Source organism: Molothrus ater, chromosome Z, assembly GCF_012460135.2.
Source record: "Molothrus ater isolate BHLD 08-10-18 breed brown headed cowbird chromosome Z, BPBGC_Mater_1.1, whole genome shotgun sequence".
NCBI lineage: Eukaryota > Metazoa > Chordata > Aves > Passeriformes > Icteridae > Molothrus > Molothrus ater.
In genome coordinates, this window is record NC_050511.2 from 3,396,076 (window position 1) to 3,416,538 (window position 20,463).

Sequence of the window (20,463 nt, forward strand, 5' to 3'; positions counted from 1 at the left end):
CCTTTCCTCTGCTATCAGCATGTTAAACCCTGCAGGCTTAGCTGCCTTAGCAACTGTCTACAATTTGGGCAGGTCAGGATCAAGGGAGGCTGAATCAGCTTCTGCTGGTGGCTCCCCTCTCCCAGTGCTGACAAATGGAGTCTAGTCCAGTTTCTCAGTTGGGCCTGAGCCTCTCCAGCCAGCAGTAATTAAATGTGCCCAGAAATATCCCCAGGCGTGGAGGCCAACTGGCACAGAGAGGTTGGTACCTCTGCTCACAACCCTGTCTTAACTTTCCTAGGCCAGCAGCTAAATGCAAACAGCTCGCAGGGATGAACCCTGATCCATGCTTAAGGATGATTTAGGAGCTTGCTAGTTGGACCAAAAATGTACTGAGAACTGGTTTAGTACTTTGAGTATACCCAGTAACATTCCCGTGAGTGTCCCCAGATACTGTTTAACTTGCTTAAGTTATTGTTATGACATATTTCTTTTCCAGATCAAGATTACTTCTTTCCAGCCAGAAAAAAGGAATTGTATGGCTGTAAATTTGGTTATGACAATAATCCTTCTGCTGGTTCATGAAATCACTCTTACTCAATAGGATGTGTGTTTACTGCTGTCTGCAATCTAAGAATCTTTGCAAGGAGCCAGATGTGGTGTGTTTTAAGTGTAAAAATTGTCATGAGTGGACAGATGAACTTCATAAACAAATCACTGTCCTCCTTATGCCATTGCCCATCACTGACATCTGCCTGATAATTACATTTTCAAAGTTTGCTACTTTAAACTTCTTACCCCGAGAAAAGCATCCCAGCCCAAGTGCTTGCCATATGCTCTGACTGTGCTGCTCTAACTGTTGGTGTGCTGGTTTTGTCTGGGGCAGGGTTCATTTTCTTCCCAGGGGCTGTTACAGGTCTGTCTTTTGGGTTTGTGCTGAACACAGGGTGGATGTCACAGAGCTGGTTTTGTTATTGCTGAGCAGGGCTTGCACAGAGCCAAGGCCTTTTTGCTGCTTTTTGCACTGCCAGGCTGGGGAGGGGATGGGGGTGATTGAGAGTTTAGGAGGAGACACAGCCAGGACAGGTGACCCCAAAGGGATGTTCCAGACTGTGTGACATCATGCTCAGTGGGGGAAAGAGGAAGAAGGGGGAATGTTTGGAGTGATGGTGATTGTTTTCCCAAGCCACTGTTACATGTGGTGGGTTTGACTCTCTGGAGGTGACTGAACACCTGAACATGGAAAATTGTGAACTAATTCCCTTTTTTGTTCTGCTGGTGTGCAAGGCTTTTATTTTCCCTATTAAACTGTCTTTATCTCAACCCATGAGTTTTCCATCTTTTACCCTTTCAGTTCTCTCCCTGATCCTGCTGGTGAATCTGAGTGAATGAGGAACTATGAGGGGCCTGTTGGGGTTAAACCATGACAACTCGGATACTGTCAGATGTCCCATAGCAACTTTTTGTCCTGATCTGCAAAAGGCAGAACAATTCTGTTTTCATGGATTTCTCTGAGCTACAAGAAGACCAATGCAAGCTCTTCTACTCTGAGGAGAATTGATTTTATCAAGCCAAGGCCATCTGGCAGAAGGCAGAGCAGGATTAATGCAATCCCAAACCAAGAGGGAAGATCTTGGTACTATGTCACTCAAACCTTGGCGCCCTCCTACACCCCACAGGGAATCAAGGCAGAGCAGGGAGGCAGAGGAAATAGTTCATGCCTACCCTCTCTCCACCACACAAACCACAAAGCCTTCCCAGTGAAAAAGTTTCAAAGCTGCCATCACAAACTCTTATAGCAACATGTTCAGAGCAACACATGCCTTTGAATGGTTTGGCTCATGATGCTTCTAACAATCACCTGTGCAGCACCCTACCTAATCTCTGCAGACAGAGCTTGGGAGGGAGCTCCTTATCCTGTGGGCTGGCTGTATCTCAGCAGTGGCATTTTCTCCATGGACAGAACCAAGGCTGCCACCCACCTTTTGCAGTCTTGCCTGTTTTTCCCAAGGAAAAGAAGGTTCAGACCTGTGTCAGGAGTTGGTGTCACCTCCCAGCTCCCCTTTGGACACCTTTGTGGCCCTGGAAGAAGCAGCTAAAAAGCATCATGTGGGCTCACAGCCTCGATGTTTCACAGTGGCTTCCTGACTGGGGAAGCAATAATGCCAGGAGGATGGCAGATTCCTTCATGCCAGCAGAATCTAATGCCTTGTGATCCTGTCATCTCGCGCAAAAGGCAGGAGGAGTGGGAAGCCCAGCAGGCACCTGATTGAAAAGGCTGGGGGAGATGAGAGGAGACAGTGTCCTGCTGTGAGCTTCTCCCACCTCCACAACCTCCTTATTTTCAAGGAGTTTCCACTCCTCTGTGGTAGCTATTGTTCCCCACGCCTGGTGCATCATCATCCCTGCTACACTGATGGTTTGGGATTCTCACACTGCCAGCCCTTCTTCCACCTGACACTGAAATGAGCATCTTGTTTGGCTTCAGGAGGAAAAAACAGTGTGCAACTTGGACACCCCTGTGCTAGCAATGTACAGGATGATGCTGCATAGCCCATAACCATCATGGGCTGCCTGGGCACGGCCCAGAGGCATTCCACACCCAAGTGTCTGCCCCTTTTCCTTCCAAAAGTGACCACAGCACCTGGGTCAAGCTTTGGCACAACTGCTATTGATGCGCAGAGTCAGCAGTGAAAAGGGGATTATTTTGTATTTGATTTTTTTAAGGAGGCTGCAGATTCCTCTTGGCCATTAAGATGAAAAGGAGGCTAATTCAAAGCTGGAGCCAAGTTTGAGCAGTAATTCTGCACAGGCAGGTAAGAGAAAGTAAAAGTCATTCTTTGCTCTGGTTAGCCCTGTAAAATGAGAAATACTATCAGGGCTGTGCATTTTTTGAAACCTACATTATTTCTTTTTTTCCTTGGGAGGGTTGAAATAGATTCAAGCACTACTGTTATTATCTCTAAAATGACAGAGACATTTTCATGTGAGTTTCCCTTCACAGTCTGATATCCATATTCACCATGTGCATTCCTTTGATTCGGCAACTGCAGCTCCCCTGTGGTCCAAGAGCAAATTTGGTGTTGCTCTTTTGGCCAAAATGTGGTTATTACAGATGGAAAAAAAATCACAAGGTCACCCGCAGCCTTGATGGAAACAGGAGGGCAGGAGAATATTAGGAAGAAACTATTAGCTCTAATATCCAGCTGCATTTGGCAAACCTGAGCGTATTTGGATTGTCTGTGCCAGCATTTCACTCCCCTGCTTCCAAATGATTGCCCTGGCCCCAGTGATTAACCACCTGAATACACCCAAGAAGGATATTCACAGAAAAGATCCCATGATGAAAAGGCTATTCCTGGCCTTCTTTCCATCACATCATAATCTGTCCACTAATATGGCTTGAGATCTCAGCTGATCAAAAGGTCAAAAGATGCTACTGCTAAGTATCACTCTGTCTCTGCTCAGCCAAAGGCATTTTTACTCCATTCAACAGGCAGAGGAATGTAGTAGCAAAGCCTTCAAATCTGTTTGTATAATAGATGAAGCCTTTTCTTCATGGCATTATTCATCCTTCAGGGAATGACACCTGATAAATAAACCTCTAGTTCCCAGTGAATTTAAATAAAACAAAGGCAAATCATATCCCTGTGCACTGTAAATATGAAACTGCGCATAACAGAAGAATTCCCAATCTTCTGCCATCTCTTTGCTAAAAAAGCTGTAAAATGCTGACCATCCTCAGATTCTGCCAAAATCAAAGGAGCCTAAATCTCTGAGCAAATTACAAAAAACATGGCAATAACAGAGGAAGGACTTAAAGATACATAACTCATTTAGTCTAATGGAATGGTAAAACTTGCACCTTTTTGTCTTCATGCTAGTAAAAACCAGAAAGGTAAGAAAGGGAGGTTAGCAGCACATCAATAGCAATAATGGAGTGAAAATAGGGGGAAATCTAATAAATGGGCCAACCTGTTTCCCAGGGAATAACACCAGGGGGGCTGGGATGAATAAAATACTGAACCACATCCTACTCAACACCATGACTTGGCCCAGCTGGTCACTGTTGCACTGGTGGCAACTGGTCCATGTGATGCCAGTCATTGCCTCCAGCAGCAACTGCAGCCACTTCTTTGGCCATCCTGCTCCCAATTCTCTGGGCACAGGCAGGAATCACTGCCCAGAACAGCAGGGACAGAGGGCACCACTGCCAAGAGCCACCTGCCACCTGAAGCCCGTGCCCAGCAGGTCTGCAGAGGCACTTCCTATGAGCAGCACCATTGGGAAACTGTTTTTGTGTTTCCAGCACACCTGAAGTGTTGTCACAAACAAATTAAACCCCTCAGCATTTCCCAGGTTATCCGCCCACTCTCTGGTTTTCCAGAGCTCTAGACCAGGACCAACAGACAGTTTCTTTAACTGCACCTGGCAGTCGTTTTTCTCCTCTCCATGCTTTCAAAGCTGAGAGCCATCAAAGATTAGGAGAAAAAATCATGACTGTTTTTCCCTAAGAAGCAGAACTGGTAATAGGCTTCAGGAAAAATCCTTCTAAATGCAAGTGATAAGTTAGACTGTGTGAAGGCTGACAGGTCTGATTATAATTATCACTGCGAGGGGACTAGCACTAACCTCCCTTCTGGAAGGCAATGACAATTCCTGGAAGGGAACATGCAAGGAAATTATCATAAACAAAATCGTTGCAAGTAGAGTTGTCTTTCTCTGGGAAACTAAACGAGATCCACATTTGGGGGTGAAAAAAAAAAAAAAAACCACCAACAAAACAACCCAAGCCTTAAGAATTTATTAAAGTTAATCCTGATAGAAAAGGACACTTAATCATACATTTAAGTTTTTCTGACTTCAGAATGATGGGAGTAAAAGAATCAAGTGGGGCACATGAAGTGTAAGATGAAGTCATGCATGCAAGAGCTGTTTGGAAATTAAGAATAGATACTGAAAGCACACTTGGAGAGCATACCATGTATTTAAACATGAACAAGGAGTCCCAGGGAGGATGTTCGCTCAGACTGGGATAAATATTCAAAACTAAGAAAAAAATCCAAGCCACCTTGCCCCAACCTTTCCCCCTTCCTCACATCCTAGCAGGAAGAAAGCCAAACAAAACCAATAAAAATGTCTTCAGATTGCTTCTATCCATATACATCCTTCCTTTGCATCTATAGTTTAAGTGAAATACAATGGCGTCAGCTTTCAGCAGGGTTGTGAGGCAGATAGGATAGGGAGTATTCCCTCAAGATCATTCTGTCCTGACCTTTCTGCTTTCTTTGATGGCATTCCATTTTTCTTAGTCTGCATTTTTTTTTTTTTTGGCATTTTTTCACTCCATTTCCACTGAAACCTTGGAAACAGAGAAGCTTGGGCAATCTGGACTGAAAGTACCACAGCTTTTTCTTTCCAAAAACAGGGAAACAGATATTATCTTAATAGGGGCTGTGGCTGCATAGGAGATGAAGAGAAGAGCCTCAGAGTCAAAAGCAGTTCTAAGAGTTTCATTCTCATTATACCTCAATGGAGTGCAGCAAATAAATTGTGCAAGGAGACATATGGAAGCTCAGTACACAAATGGCCTATTTAAGGCTCTTACTTCCTAATTAGGTCCTGGTGTCAGGAGGTTGGTAACAATTATTCACACATAGATCATTTGGATATGATACAAACTGTTCTAAAACCCAAACCATCATAATGGCATGCATTAAAAGAAACCCAAATTAACGTTTTAGACTCATTTGCTTGGTGCTTGGACTATCAGTTTCTGTGATACACATAGCTAAATTTTGTGTCCAACATTGCAAAATTGTGTTTGGAAAGAGAAATGGATAAAACAAAAATCACCACTGCCATATCCCCTTGTTCTTACCTTGTTCACAGATTTCGTCACTGGACTCTGCACAGGGAACCCACACTCTCTTCCCAAATTCTTCATCTGACTCTGTGGTGTTTCCCAAAGCAAAGAGAAAGAAAGAAAACCTTGATTGTAGGGGTGACTGTGTAGAAAATGGTCACAAACATCCAGAGTTTTGCTCTGCCCTTTTGATTTCCCCACACATTTCAGTATGACCACTACCACCACTTGCCAGTGGTGGGGTCCCCCCTCGGTCCTGCAGTGTTCTCTAAGGCCCCCCAAGCTTCCCCTCACCCCACTCAGATGTGTAAACTTCCCCTCCCAAGTGCTCCTTGTGAGCATGATGGCACGACAGAGCCACCACAGCCTTCCCCAGCAGCTGTGGGGCACACAATGAGCCCTGGGATCAGGGAGGGATGCCTTGGATTCCTCTGACAACCTTGGGAAGAGGGCAGGGAGGTGTCACAAGAAGCCAACCCGCCTGGTTTGTATAAGAGTTAAAGTAGGGAGCTCAAGCCAAGGATTACCACATTGCAAAACCATTTAAAACAGAGTAAGTGCTCGTGATTCTACAGCGTGACTACAGCAAACCTGCACTGCTCTGTGCTTTGGTACTTCTGGTATGAAAATGAGGTCTTCCTCTCCCCTTCCTCCCCTCCCTCCTCCTCTCCTCTTTGTCCACCTCTCCAGCCCTTCACACAAAAGTGAAATATTTCACAGTTTCACCTGTGGTGATGCAGATCAGACTGTTTGCTTTGCTTTTCTTTGCTTTTCACTGATTTTGCCAAAGGCATCCTTTTAAGCATCAGTCTGTGCAAAGATAATAGGTGACACAATTCTCTATAACTGGAATCAGCAAGAAATCAGCCATCTGCCACTCCAGGGGTCTGAGATTAACCCAGCCACTGGACCGTGACTGCGAAGCATTTGCACATTTAGATTACAGAAATGTGAGGTTACAGGTCCAAAAAAAAAAAAAAAAAATTAAAGAAAGACTGGGAGTGGGGAAAGTGTGGGGAGAAGGAGTGGAAGACAGCCTCGGAAGAGCCCTTTAGTCTGACCCTTCCAGACACAAGTCACCTCATTACAACTCCAAGTAGATAGTGTTTCTCATTATAAAGTGCTAAAAGGATGAAGGATTTGAAGGAAGCAACTTGAGACACATTAGACATCATGTTTCTGGAGAAAATATCCAAATATCCAAAGACACTTCTTTTAGACAGGGAGAAATGAAGACAAAAAACCTACAGCTGTCTTGTCAAAGCCTTCCCTCCTTGGGAAGCATGACCAAGCTGCCCGGATGGCTGACTTGAGCATTTGGAAAGAACAAGAGTATTATTTTTGCTCCAAGATGGACAAGATGCATTCCACAAGCTTCCCTATGGTCAAGATTTCAAGAAATGAAAGAGATCTGCCTACTGAAACAACAAGGTTTGTGAAGATATCTTAATTTGTTGCTCCCAGTTCTCCTTGAATGACAAACACCGTTTTGCTGCTGTGTGCACATGGATGCTGTCACTCCACATTAATACCTGCCCATGTCTTTGGGATCCTCTCTATAAATCTGTTGGGAATTGCTATCTGATAACTGAATTATTTGAACACTGAAGAAGTTTAAATCAGCAGTAAACGCAAGCTGGCTCCAGATCTAAAAGCATGAGCAGTGGTCTGTACAGTGCATGGCGGGTCAGGACAAGAACCAGGGTCTCCTCAGGTCATGTTGATAGGCTTTAACCACCACTCTCTCTTGCACAGATCCCTGAGATCTCAGGTTAAAAAGAGGAATTTCTGCTCAGAGGAACAGCCAAAATTGTCAGCAAGAACATCTGGAAAATTCTGGAACATCTCACCTACAAGGAAGGACTGAAGAATTGGAACTGTTCAGTCTGGAGGAGAGAGGATTCCAGGGAGATGCTGAGCATCTGCCCACACCTAAAAAGGCTCCAGGAGAGCTGGAGAGGAACTTGGGACAAGGACATGAAGGGACAGGACAAGGGGGAATGGCTTCACACTGCCAGAGGGCAGAGATAGATGGGATACTGGGAAGGAATTCTTGGCTGCAGGATGAAGAAGCCCTGGCACAGGTTGTCCAGAGAAGCTGTGGCTGCTCCTGGATCCCTGGAAAGCTGGATAGGGCTTGGAGCAGCCTGGTGTAGTAGGAGGTGTCCCTGCCCATGGCAAGGGTTGGAACTGCATCAGCTTTAAGGTTCATTCCAAACTGAACCATGCAAGGATTCTGTGATCCTATGAAATTCATGCAAGGCTGCATGGTGTGTGCCCTGGGTAGGGAAGGGGTTTCAAACAGCTTAACTCCTGGCATCCAAAGGGACAACTGAAAACCAGACAGCATGCACACTTCTTCACAGACAACCCATGTGTTTTATGCGTGTCTTTTATTCAGAGAAAACTGGTAGGATTGGGTGGAAGGTACAAGAACACACTCCAGGTTCTTTGGCCACCCCTCTTGTTGATATTTCCATGGTGAAGAAACCAAGGTGTCCTGGGCCAAGCACTGCACACCCTGCAGTCACAACAAAGGTAAAGGAGCAAGAAGGAATGGCAGCACCTTCTCTGCACAAGCCCAAGTTGAACTGCAGCAAATACAGGGTACAAAGCACAGCTGAGAGGTGAGGAAGAGCAAGGGATCAGCTGCTTTGTTCCTCCTACTCCATACAAAATCTGCTGGCATCAACTTAGAAATGAGTGCCACTCCCAGCAGCATTAATTTGGGACAGAGAATTTGATCCTCCACAGAGGAAAGACTATTGATCTGTGAGAAGAGGGAGAGGAGAGCACGCTAGACAACACGTTTCAGTCTGCCTGAACTCCCCCCTATTTATCACAGCATCTCCAAAAGCCTTTCCTGGGCAGGGGTAGGTGCTCCCAAACCAGGCCTACATGTCTGAGACCAAAGGTGAGGTTTGAAGTGGTTTGAATGTGTACTAGGGCATGGTTTTCAGGTGAGAAAGAGGTCACAGGGATCATCCCATGCCTGAGACTACAAAATGGGCCAAGCTAACAACCCAATAATCCACAAGCTTCTGAGATGCAGCAAGCTAATGAGGCTCTGCCCGTGCTTTAGAAAGGTCTCCTTGAACTTGACCTGCTGACTATGTGAGGGCTAAAACTGCTGTTCTAACAGCATCTAGACCTGTTTTCAAAACCAGAGACTGGGGTTTTCCCTGTCTCCAGTCCCTAGTTTCTGTAATGATGACCAAAAGTTTTAAATATAAATTCCAGAATGATCCGAAAAGGAACATCTGTGCAGCGGGGGGGGGGGGGGTATATTTTTGTATTTAACTTCAACTACTGAACTACTACAAGGTTATAATTTTTTTAAAGCTAAAAAAAAAAAAATTAAAAAATCAAAACCCTATTGAAAAAATAGGTGGTTTGTTTTTTTCCTTGCCTGGGAATGTAAGAGCAAGGGGATGAGCACAGGGCACAACCTTCCCTTTCAGACAGAAATCATCACAAAACTCCATCCCATTTCTTGCAAATGACCCAACATCGCAAAATTATGCAGTTTGTTTGTTTTATCCAGGCAGGTTTTTGCAGGAAGGGGCTTTTTGCAGCCCAAACAGCGCCACTGCATCAACCAGGATCTGAGCTGAGCCGCCTGGAAGTTGCCTCATCTCCCAGCAAATGAGAAACGGAGGGAAACACCGACGCAGGCGACGCTGCACCTTGCAGCAGAGACTCCTGTGTCCTACAAGTCACCTTGCATCGAGATACAGACCCACAGCAGCAGCCTGATGGGTGCAGTGAGGAGGAGGAGGAGGACAGCGACTAGCAGGGGAAGGGCAACAGGAAAACAGTGAGAAAACTCCCTGAGAGTCTTCTTTTCCTCCTTAGCGGGGAGGGGGGGGGGGGGGGAAATATTAAAAAAAAAAAAATAGAAATCCCTCCCCGATAGGGAGATGGAAGGAGGGGCTGAGACCCTTTACACTCCAAGTCCCCAGCAAAGATCCCCTCCCTTTCCCAGAGCTCCTAAATATCACTGCGGGTGGTGGTGGGCGAGCTGGGGGAGAAAAGGGTCGCGTTTAAAAGGCGAAGGGGAGGCAGGGGAGGAGGGAGGACCCTCCTGAGCCCGGCCAGTCTCAGCCATTCTCATTCCTGACACGTTTTCCCGGCTCTCAGCGCAGCCCAGCCTCGCAATATTAGCGTGGCGCAGAGTGCCATTTTCGAGCCGCTGCAGCTCCTTCTTGGCACCGGTTCAGCTTTTTGTCTCGCCTCCTCCTCCTCCTCCTCCGAGCGCCCAGCGGAGGGAGGCGGGAAGAAAGGAGGGAAATAAAGCCCTGATGCTTCTCTGCCGGGGCTGCCAGGCTCTCCCCAGCGCCTCCAGCCCTGCCCGAGGCACCCCACGTCTTCCCAGCCCAGTGAACATAAACCTCCTTCCACCTCCTCGGCAGCCTCCTGCCCTCTTTTCATCGCTCTCCCTTTTGTACGCCTCTAAATTTTTCCAGCCGAGCGTCGCAACCCTCCACCCTGCCCTTCTCCTCCGTCCCCGTTCCCTGCCAGCTCCGTCCCTCGCATGGGCAGGAGGGATGGATCATCGTGCCACGCTTGCCGATGCCCTGGCATCTCCCTGCAGCGGGGAGAGCACCCACGGGGCGCCTGGTCCAGCTCGGTGTGCTCACACACACGCAGGTGCGGCGGGGCAGGAGATGCTCCGCATCCCTCGGGGCTGCTGCGAGCACAAGCCTGAGCTGGGCAGCCGAGTCCCTGCTCCTGTTCCTGGGGCTGGGAGGAAAGCAGAGGCGGGATCACAACGGAGAGACACACCGAATTTTTTTAAGCAACCCAAACATGGCACTGAGCGCTTCCACCAGCAACTTCTCAGCCTGCTGTGCTGGCAACCAGCTGCTGGTTCCAGCCGGGCACCAGCTTTGATTTGTTTTTCTCTCCTCTTAAACACCCTCCTCCCAAATATTTATTCTTTTTTTTTTTCCCCTCTTAAGTTTTTTTTTTTTTTTCCCTCCCCTATTCCCCTCTTAGCTTTTTTCATAGGGACAGGGCTTGTCCATAGCTTGCCGCCTTCCCCCTGGTGACAGGGCCTGATGGAGCAGCATGAAGTGCGTCAGGGAAGGTGTAGGATGGATATTAGGAGGTGGTTTTCTTCCCCAGAGGGTGGTCAGGCACCCTAGGGCACTCAATGCACCAAGGCTGCCAGAGCATTTGCACAACACTCACAGGGACATGGGGGATCCTTGGGGCTGGACTCTATAAGCTTGGGAGTCACCACGAACTCTGATCCCTCCCATTCCCACCCCCAAATCCAAAGCAGCACATGTGGAAGGGGCACCAAAGGAAGCAATACCTGATGTAATACTCAATGGACCAAGAACGGGAAAAAAAAAAAAAACAAACCAAAAACCTCATATGTACACACAAAAAGAATATTCTCTTCTCTGAGGAGGAGGAGTGAGAGATGCCCTAAAAGCAGGCAGCACAGCCAGTGGGCTACCAGGATGTGCTAACCCCAGCCCCCTCCTCAAAGGAGGGAGGAGTCAATTTTTGTTGGAAGGCAGAGAATGAGGCAAAACACATGTTCTCCATGGAAAGGACCTGAGAGAGCCAGCTTCCAGCCCATGATGTGACTCCTATTAAACCAGAGTTTCAGACACTGACATATGCATGGCAGAGATAAAGTGCTATCAAATACACCTTGTCTGGTGCCTGGAGGAAAGAGATTTAGAGGAAAAAAAAAATATAATAATGCTGATTCTGGGGATGGCTTGGGAAGGACATGGAGGGAGGAGACATGTGCTGCGGATTTTATCATGGAGGCTATGAGTGTATTATTCTGTCCAGAGACTCAGGGTAGGAGGAGCCCCATAAACAGCCACTGGTGTCCCTGGAGTTTTCATGGGACTGCCTGGATGGCTTTGCCCATGGAGACACATCAGGACTCAGAGGATGCTGAAGCAGATGGGCATTCCCGCCTGGTGGCAAATCCCTCAGGAGACCCAGCAGAAGCGCCAAAAAGAAGGCTGGCTCTTGCTGAGCATGTTCAGGGAATAGCAGAACAACTGGCTTGATATGGGGCTGCAGAGGCAGAGAGGAGGCGGGCAGGCAGCATCCTCAGGGTGCTGCAGACAGAACAGCAGCGTCCTGAGCAGCTGCCTGAAATGTGTCTTGGCAACATCTTGCCTGGCTATGGATGGAGCAGAAATCATGGACTGGATTTGTAACCCCATCAGCTGGGCCCGACTTTTGCCTCCCTGGCCTGCAGGGACAGCACAGGAAGGGAGCAGGGGGCTGGTGACACCTCTCCAGCTGCCAGGAGCCACGTGGAGGAGCTGGTCCTCTGCTCCTCTGGTCCTTTTCAGCCAGCTGCTGAGTGGGGAGCAGCTGATGGACAGGTGCTGAAGTGGACTTGAGATAAGCAGAAGGCCCTGCCATGACTGTGCTCACTGAGGGATGTGTGAGTTTGAGGATTTAAACCCAGTCTGTGTCTTTAGGAGCACCTCCACCACTGGGATGCATATCCTTTGTAGGGGTCCCTCTTGGAGTTTCTCCAGGCCACCACAGCACAGCTGGATCTGGTTAGGTTGGCTGGAGTGTTATCCAGGTAGGGACACCAAATGCCCTCTTCTGAGCTGTGGTTTTACTGTCCCAAGCTCTTTGCAGAAGGATCTCATCCAGCAGTGGCCAATGTCTGCTTCCAAGGCCAGCCAGTGACCATCGCAGTGCTCTCTCCCATAGGGTTTATATGTCTGTTTTCTCTGTTTGCTGTTATTGACGTTTATTAGGGCAGATTTCTGCCTCTCCCTCTAGCCCTTATTTCTAAGTGCTGGCATTTGGCAAGGCAGAGGGGGTTCCTCACATGTGTCCAGGGCAGCGAAGGCCCTGACACCTCAGCTGGAGTCATCTGCAAAGAAACACCCCTGCCTGCAGGTATCATTGAAGTGACTCCCAGAGAGGCACTTTCAGATCCTTTGAGTCAAAAGGTGCTATAAATAAAAGATATTACAGGCTAGCAAGTTCTCGGTTGCAAACTGGAGTGGGAAGGAATATTTTAGCATCCTTTTTCTGAGCGCATTAACTCTTGGCAGACGCGATCGTTCAGGTCTTCACAGCTGAAAACTTCACACCCTGTGCAGCATGTCGAGTCCACACGCTCCATTTCCATTTTCTACAGCTCTGAAATCCATGCTGCCCCAGTGCAATATCACTGCCTGAGTGCAGAGAGCACCCAAATATTGCATCACTTTGGGGGTCGTGACACTGAATATACACTCCATGGTCATTTTCCCAGGAAAAACAGCCTAAGCTCACAACAGAGGGTGCCTAAAGATTTTTATCAACTGGTTTCTGATGCTTCCCCTTCCAGGGTGAGCAAGCACTTTGTATCAATCTGGCTTGCTTTAGTGCAGTGACCCAGGGTTGTGCTCTGCTGCTGAAAGTTCAGGTCCCAGCTGCGGGGCTAAACTCTTGCTGACACTGTGCTGATTTCTCTGTCTGTGTCACCCATGCTGCCAGGGCAGGGGGAGGAGATGTTGGATTTTTCCAGGCAGGGGAATAAAAACACAGGAAACAATTGTGCAAAATGCAGAGATGTGGCAAAGGAGAAGGGGGAGGAAAACAGTCCTGGTGTGTGCAGTGAGGCTGGGGAGAGGAAATTCTTTGGGCAGCACAGGGCACTTTGATCACGTTCTTTCTCTTCACGGAGGAGAAAATCTTGGCCAAGAGGCAATTAAATTGTTACAGGCAAAGAAACCTTTTAGGATGCCTTGAAGAACTTGTGTGTGTGAGCAACAGCACAGAGAGATGCAGAGGAGGAAATCTGTATTAGTGACTACAAAAGTTTGGGTGGTTTGTTTTGGATAAAGATCCCCACATGCAGACTCTTATCTAAAGCCCTCAGTCTTCAGAGCAGGGCTAGAAGTCTTTTAATAACACACTCTTCTTGCATGACTTCCAGTATCTCTGAAAGCCATTGTCCGTGCCAAAAATACAACAAAACCAGCTTGCCTTCTTCTTATTTTATTCAGTGTTTTGGCTCATCTGCCTCTGGTTCCAAGAAAAAAAGCTAATAAAAAAGTTTTTAATTTAAGAAGGCTGAACTGTGCTACTTTAATTTCAAGTCATCCTTGTTCTCATGACTGTGCGAGTACACGGGAAATAAAGAAAAATCCTCTGTGATTCTGTGGAAAACTTTCAGCGGAGGATCCCTAAAAATTGGCAGAAAAAGAAGCTAGTTTTCCTAAGAAAAGGCTACCAGCCCTGAGTTCTCCCACCTTAAGCAGACTACTTATCTGTAAACTGGCTGTTCTGCCATTAGATAACAGAAGAGATCAAGCATTCCTGGTTCAAATGAGCCTGTTAGTCAAGGGTGGTTATTAGCCATGAAATACTATTGAATCAATAAACCAAAAAAAAAAAAAAAAAGGACTTTGAAGAGACTCTTATTTCCCCACTCAATCTGCCGTAGCCCTGATTTGACAGAGAAGAGTGAAAGAAAACAGTCTGAACATGATCCAGTGCCCTCCAGTTTTCAGAAATCCAGGTATGGTTGAGGCAAATTAGCCTGGTGCTGTTGGAATGAATGCCGAATGGGGCTGTTTTGATGAAGTCCTCTGGACAAACAGGGCTGCTGCAGGGCTGGGTTTGACCTCTGGCTGGATTTACACCAGGGTATCTGAGTTAATGCTGCTCTGTGGGTAGGGCAGGTCGAAATCAGGCTAGTGTGCTTCTAAGGATGTTGGCAGATATCCTGCTCTCCTGAGCCATTCACCTCATGAAGGTTTAAAGCCTATGGATTCACTTCACAGTGCAGTGAAGGTTTTGTTGTTAAAGACCAGATGATGCTCTTTTCAAACGATTTCTTCTTGTCTTTTTCTCTGCCTTCCCTATTATTTATTAAACACTCAAGCAAAGATATTCAGCTCACCCAAGTGGTTTGGAGACCAAGACTCATGTTTCTAGCTAGTCCAAACAAGGATAACTTAATCCAGGTCAACAGAAACAATGAACAAAGTCAGAGGAAAAGCTGTGACCAAGATTTTAAAGCACAGAGACTTCCAAAACAAGGACACAGGCTTCTAGACAGCACAGCACATGGAGGCTAACTATTTTCTCACTGAAGGTGATGGCACTTCTTGTGGGTGACCAAGACAGGTGCACGAGGCCCAAATTCCCATTCACATCCCCATCTGTGAGTGGAGAGCAGCTCCATTACCTGTCACATGCTGTGCTCTTAGTAAAACCTGCCCACTGTGTCCTGCTGAATTCTGCAGGATGTTGATTTTTTTTTCCCCCAAACCTTGGCTCTTCTGCAGCTTCTTAGTTTACTCGTGGGAGAGAGACTTGGCTTTTTGGCTTTAAAGTAAAAAAATCTGGACTCTTGAGTGCTGAAATCTGCCACTGAGCTTTTCAGAAAAAAAGTGACCCAATCAACCCAGTTATTACACCATTCTCTGGCCTGTGACTAACACATGGATTGGTGTTTACTTGCAGGGAATGTTGGCAGGAGCGGGGGGTTCCCATTGACTCGTGCTGTTTACTGCTCCCCGAGGAGCAGGAGCCGTGCAGCGGCCGCCTCACAGGTGCTCAGCTTATCTGCCAAAACGGGCTGTAAATCACAGCGGAGGAAGAGGGGGCTGGAAAAATGCTCATCTGCAGGAGCCACCATTGGAAAGGGATGCTGGCCACGCTCATTTCGCAGGTTTCCTCCCCTAAGTCTGTGTGTGCTCACACTGCAGCAGAGGGATCGGGTCCCAGGCTGGAAATCCAAGGAGCACGCCAATAATTTGGCAGGGATTACACACAGGGTGAGCTTGTCCCTGATCTCCGTTATTGGTTCAAAATCAGGAATTCTCATAGCTTTTTTGGACAGATGGCTTGTCCTATTACTTCTTGTGTTAGATTTCCCACTGAGGCTGAAAGCAAATCCACATTCAAGCTGAAAGTAAACAACCTGTGAATTCAAAAGGCATTAACTCAAACTGCCAAAGCATTTGCTGCGTATGCTGCAGATGTCAAACAGGCAGTTTCCCACAGCCCTGAGCCTAGGCACATAGCTAAGTCACACAGAAAAACCTTCCACCCAGCCCAAAAACCCATCCTGTGCAAAACTCGCTCTCCTTGCTGGCATTTTAAGGGCTGGAGCCTCAGCTGGAATGAATTAATGTAGCTGCTCTGATTTGAATAGAGCTATGCCAATTTATACCAGATGAGGATTTCACCCTTTGGAGGCCAAGTGGGAAATGGTTATCCACTACTTTTATAACAGTGTGGTTTGAGGCAGAAAAACATAAAATGTGGTGTTTCTTAAGGAGTGAAAAACACTAAGTAAGTTTCTTTCCATTACAGTGAATCATTTTTGAAGGAACCTTTTAGAGGGGATGGTTCTAAAAAATCAGGCTTTGCAGAAAAATGCATATAAATAACACAACTTACAAGTACAAACAGCACAATTTAGCCAACTTACTCCTGTTCCTGATACGTTCCAAAATGCCAACAAAAAGTTAAGTATGAACCCAAGCATGATATTGCTGTGGCATTGCAGGAAATCCAAAAAGTGGGAAGAATTAAATAAAATGGTCTGGTTTTCCTGCCAGGGCTGTATGAAGAGGGCAAAACCCCCCCTTGAAACTAAACCATAAGAACAAAAATTATCCACCCATATGCTTTGAAATGCTCTAAACTTTGGAACCATGGTGTTCTCCTTGGCCACAAAGAGGTGAAAGGTAGTTTTTCTGACATATTTTGGTTTAAATTGAACAACACAATTGAAGCCACATTCTGTAAAGCAAGACTCATTCCATTCAAAGCAATGCAACCTCATGGCACATATTCAGGAGTGATTACTTGAATTAAGCCTTTGATTTATTCTTTACCATAGGAGGCCCCACTTGCAGACTGCTATTTTCCCCAAGGTAAACAGGAGGTCAAATATTACACCAATATAAATGAATGGAGATTTATCAGATGATAGTAATGCAAAATCAAACTTTAAACTGTTTAACCTACAGCCACTAGAACGATTCTGCTTACCAGAGAATTCAGCACCTCTTTCCTCCAACCATCTTTATTTTCACTTTACGGTTCAGTATAAGCTGGCAATTAGTAATACTTTGCCTGTTTATAGAGCCTTACATCTGAGGATCTAGAAACACTTTGTAAACACTAATGAATTAAGCTTCTTAACACCCCCTGTGAGACAGATACTGCTATCTCATTTGCACAGCTCGGAGAAGTGCAGGTTTGCTGAGGGTTGGAGCCAGCCAGCACCAGAGCTGGGAAACCACTGCAGGCCCTTAGCCTCACCTTCAGCTAAACATCACAAGGCTTTCCATGGGTGTGGGGATGGGCCTGGCAGCTTCAGGAGCTCATCCTGGAGCTGCCAGTATGCCCCGATGTCTGACAGACTGAAAAAACAGAGGGTTGAACTTCCACCCACAAAGAGAACTTAAGACCCATTTAGAAGAACGCCATGAAAATGCCATCTGTCCTCTCCTGAAACAGCCATTCACACTTATGATCCTCTGATGTGTAAACAGGGGAAAAACTTGGGATTTTATTTGTCCTCACCCAGTTTTTAATTACAACACTGACCCCTGGTCTTATTATTAAAAACCCAAAGCAATACAGAAGTCCAGGAGGATTCCTCCCCTTTCCTTTTCATTTTTCATTGCCCATATATTTTTCTCATTTAAGGGTAAGATAAAATATCCAAGCTTGCTTTCCAGTCATGCTGACAAGATGAACTTAAAGGATTTTTGAAGAACGCCTGAAGGTTTTACTTCCAACACTATCAGGAATATTTAGATCCTAGGAAAGCCTTAGGACAAGATAGGCATTGAAATTCTTGGTTTTTTTTGTTTGTTTGTTTGTTTTTTTTCCCAAAGCACAGTCTCATTTATTGAACAGCAGCTAATGTCTAGTACCTATCTGAAGCATTTTCCACATGGCCCTCCTCCAAATGCATGGCAATTGGACAATTTCCATGATGATTCTTCTGTCAAAAAATACACATCTTTCCCTCTTTTCAATTTATCATTGAGTCAGTCAGCCGATTTATTTTTGAAGTTTTTCTCCTTTAATAGTGCACTTAGAAAAGCTTAATACAAACATTGACCAATTCATCGCTGTCACAAAAAGAAAAGCCTTAGAAGTAATTCATCTAAACAGGAGTCAAGAGCAAGAGTCTCTCATTTAGAGATCAGTCAATAAGAAACTGTGTTATGGAAGCTTTTTTAAAGGGACCAAATTTTTTACATTTTTTTTTCTTAAACACCTCTTTTCTTCCACAGATTGAAACTGAGGAGAATAGCAAATAAAATATTTGGGTTTGCTTTCAAAATTTGTTCATGACCTTAAATCCCAGGAATGGGAACAGACAGGCATTTGACATATTCAGTGTGTTGATTTGTGAACTACTGGCAGATTGCTGTTTGCCTAAGAAAACGTGTTTGAAATTCTTTTCTAAAAACTCTTCTTGATCTTTTCCCAGTTCACAGGCTGTTAAATGTCTGCATGACACGGCGCTGTTTGTCTCCTGAACAGAGGGACATTACAATCTCTGGAAGCAGGTTTTCAGTGGGAATATTAAAGGCACTATTCAGGAATATTCTCCAGTATTTACAGCCTCCACAAACAGTACTGCGTGCAAACATGTTTGCTGGAATATTTGTCAAGAGCAAACATGACAGAATGGTGGGAGAAAGTGTATAAAGTCTAACCAAGCTTATAAAAACCCAACAGCTAATGAATACTTGTGGAAAATGTCTTATGGCATTTCCTCAGTGATGGATGCTTATTAGGAAAGCCTATAAAGCTAAAACCATTTTGCTGCCTACATTCTCCTGTGCTCCAGAAGTGAAAGATGCTTCCATGACTCTCTTTGTCATCTTCTGATGTTTTGTCATCCTGTATCCATTACTCTGCTGGATGCAGGAGCATTTTCTAAATAATTTTTTGAGGCTATCAAATGGACAGAGGCCCAGAAACCCATTTTACATAAGCATCTTGGTGTCTCAAAGCTCTTTGCTGTCTCTGACCAAAACAAAACAAACACCAACAGAAGAAGGTGTATGTAGATTGCCCAATATACCTTAATGACCCATAATGTACTGCCACAGTGTTACATGGCACTATGGATCTTCTTTTTAGGCCTCTTCCTTCAGTGACAAAGCTGATTTTGGGCTGGGTCTTTTCCTGTAAACAACTCAGTAGGTACCCAAATAAACATAGCAGACTCATGTGGACGTTGCTCAAAAGCACGTGGCCAGGGAGGGAGGCAGATTTGAAAGGAAAGGCTTGGAAATGGTGGATTAAGGACTCAGCTGAGCCAAGACAGTGCCATGCAGGCAAGTGGGCACTTGTGGCTGAGAAAATCACCTCTCACTAAAACCACAAGGCATTGACAGCCAATATTTTTAGTCAACAGCAACCAGAGGAAGCATTTGGGATATGGAGCAGTGGGACACATCACGAGGGTAACATGAATTTGCAGATTGGAAAACCTGCCTGGGGAGATATTTGTTCTTTGCCCATTAGTCACATTTTACAAACTCTGGACCAAATTTTGCCTCTAAAGGGAAGCTTTAATGGAGTGGGACCACTAACCCTTTGACACACAGCTGATGTGCACACAGGACAGATTGGGTTACGGTCAGGGCCAGGCTGAATCTGTACCTGTGCTCCTCAAAATTGTGCAGCAGTGTCAAAGCTCACCATAAGCTCTTGAAACTCACCACTCTATGTTTTCCAGTCAAGCATGACACTTCCTTTTTCACCTGACTAATACTGATCCCCTCAGTATGTTTTCTGAGCAGGAGTTTACTGAAAATGATCTTTTTGTTCTGCTGTGCAAGCAGACAACTCAACAAAGTACCATGACAGAGTCTTTTCTTTTAAAAAACTGCAGATCTTAGTTCACCAAAAATAGGGTCTTATTTTGCTAATTCTGCCTATCAACTGAGTACATAATTCCTTATATTCCACTCTCCTGGAAGGTAAGGGAAAGTGATGGACCATCCAGAATTTTTCCATTCTGCCCCCTCTGTTCATGCATTGCTGGAGATGATACTGTATAATGCATGACTTACCTGCAAAGACATTGGAGGAGTAATGAAATAAGCAGATGCTCTGTCAGCAGGCTTTTAAAACATTGGTATTGCAATCTGAGATGCAGTCAGCCATCACATGCATATGTCCTTTATTTATGAAGCTGATAAAGTCCCTATGCCAGAAGCATCGAGCCACCTTTTTACTCCCTGCTTTTCTTCACATTTAAGTAAGTTGCTGTCTGGATATTTTATTTTCATGAAAGCTCCAGATCTGGGAGGAAAAGAAGGATTTGCCTTCTGTTTCATCCATTAAAAATAGAGGTCGGAAAACCAAACAACTTCATCTAAACAAATCATTGGGGATTCCTACTGTGAATCCTCTCCTTCAAACACAGATGATGTCTGAAATAGGTGAATCTCCCTGGAGTTGCCTATTTCTCTTCATCTCTTGGACAGGGACCCCAAAACCATGAACCCAGCTACACCACAGATCACAGCACCAGAAAGAGAGTCAGAACAGCACAGATGCTCACACCACCAGAAAGAGAGTAGGTTAAAATTATAAATGGATTAAAAAAAAAAAAAATCTTTATTTTGGGG

The 20,463-nt window shown here is 45.6% G+C and overlaps 1 protein-coding gene across 3 annotated transcripts in view; it reads right to left on the reverse strand.

Moving 5' to 3' along the window:
* SETBP1 (SET binding protein 1) overlaps positions 1–20,463 on the reverse strand; it is a 269,695-nt gene that overhangs the window by 139,810 nt on the left and 109,422 nt on the right. For all 3 annotated transcript variants that reach the window (XM_036402696.2, XM_036402694.2, XM_036402695.1), the window contains one exon: positions 5,861–5,932. In XM_036402696.2, coding sequence (XP_036258589.1) covers positions 5,861–5,932 — 72 coding nt within the window. The remainder of the gene's footprint in view (positions 1–5,860; positions 5,933–20,463) is intronic.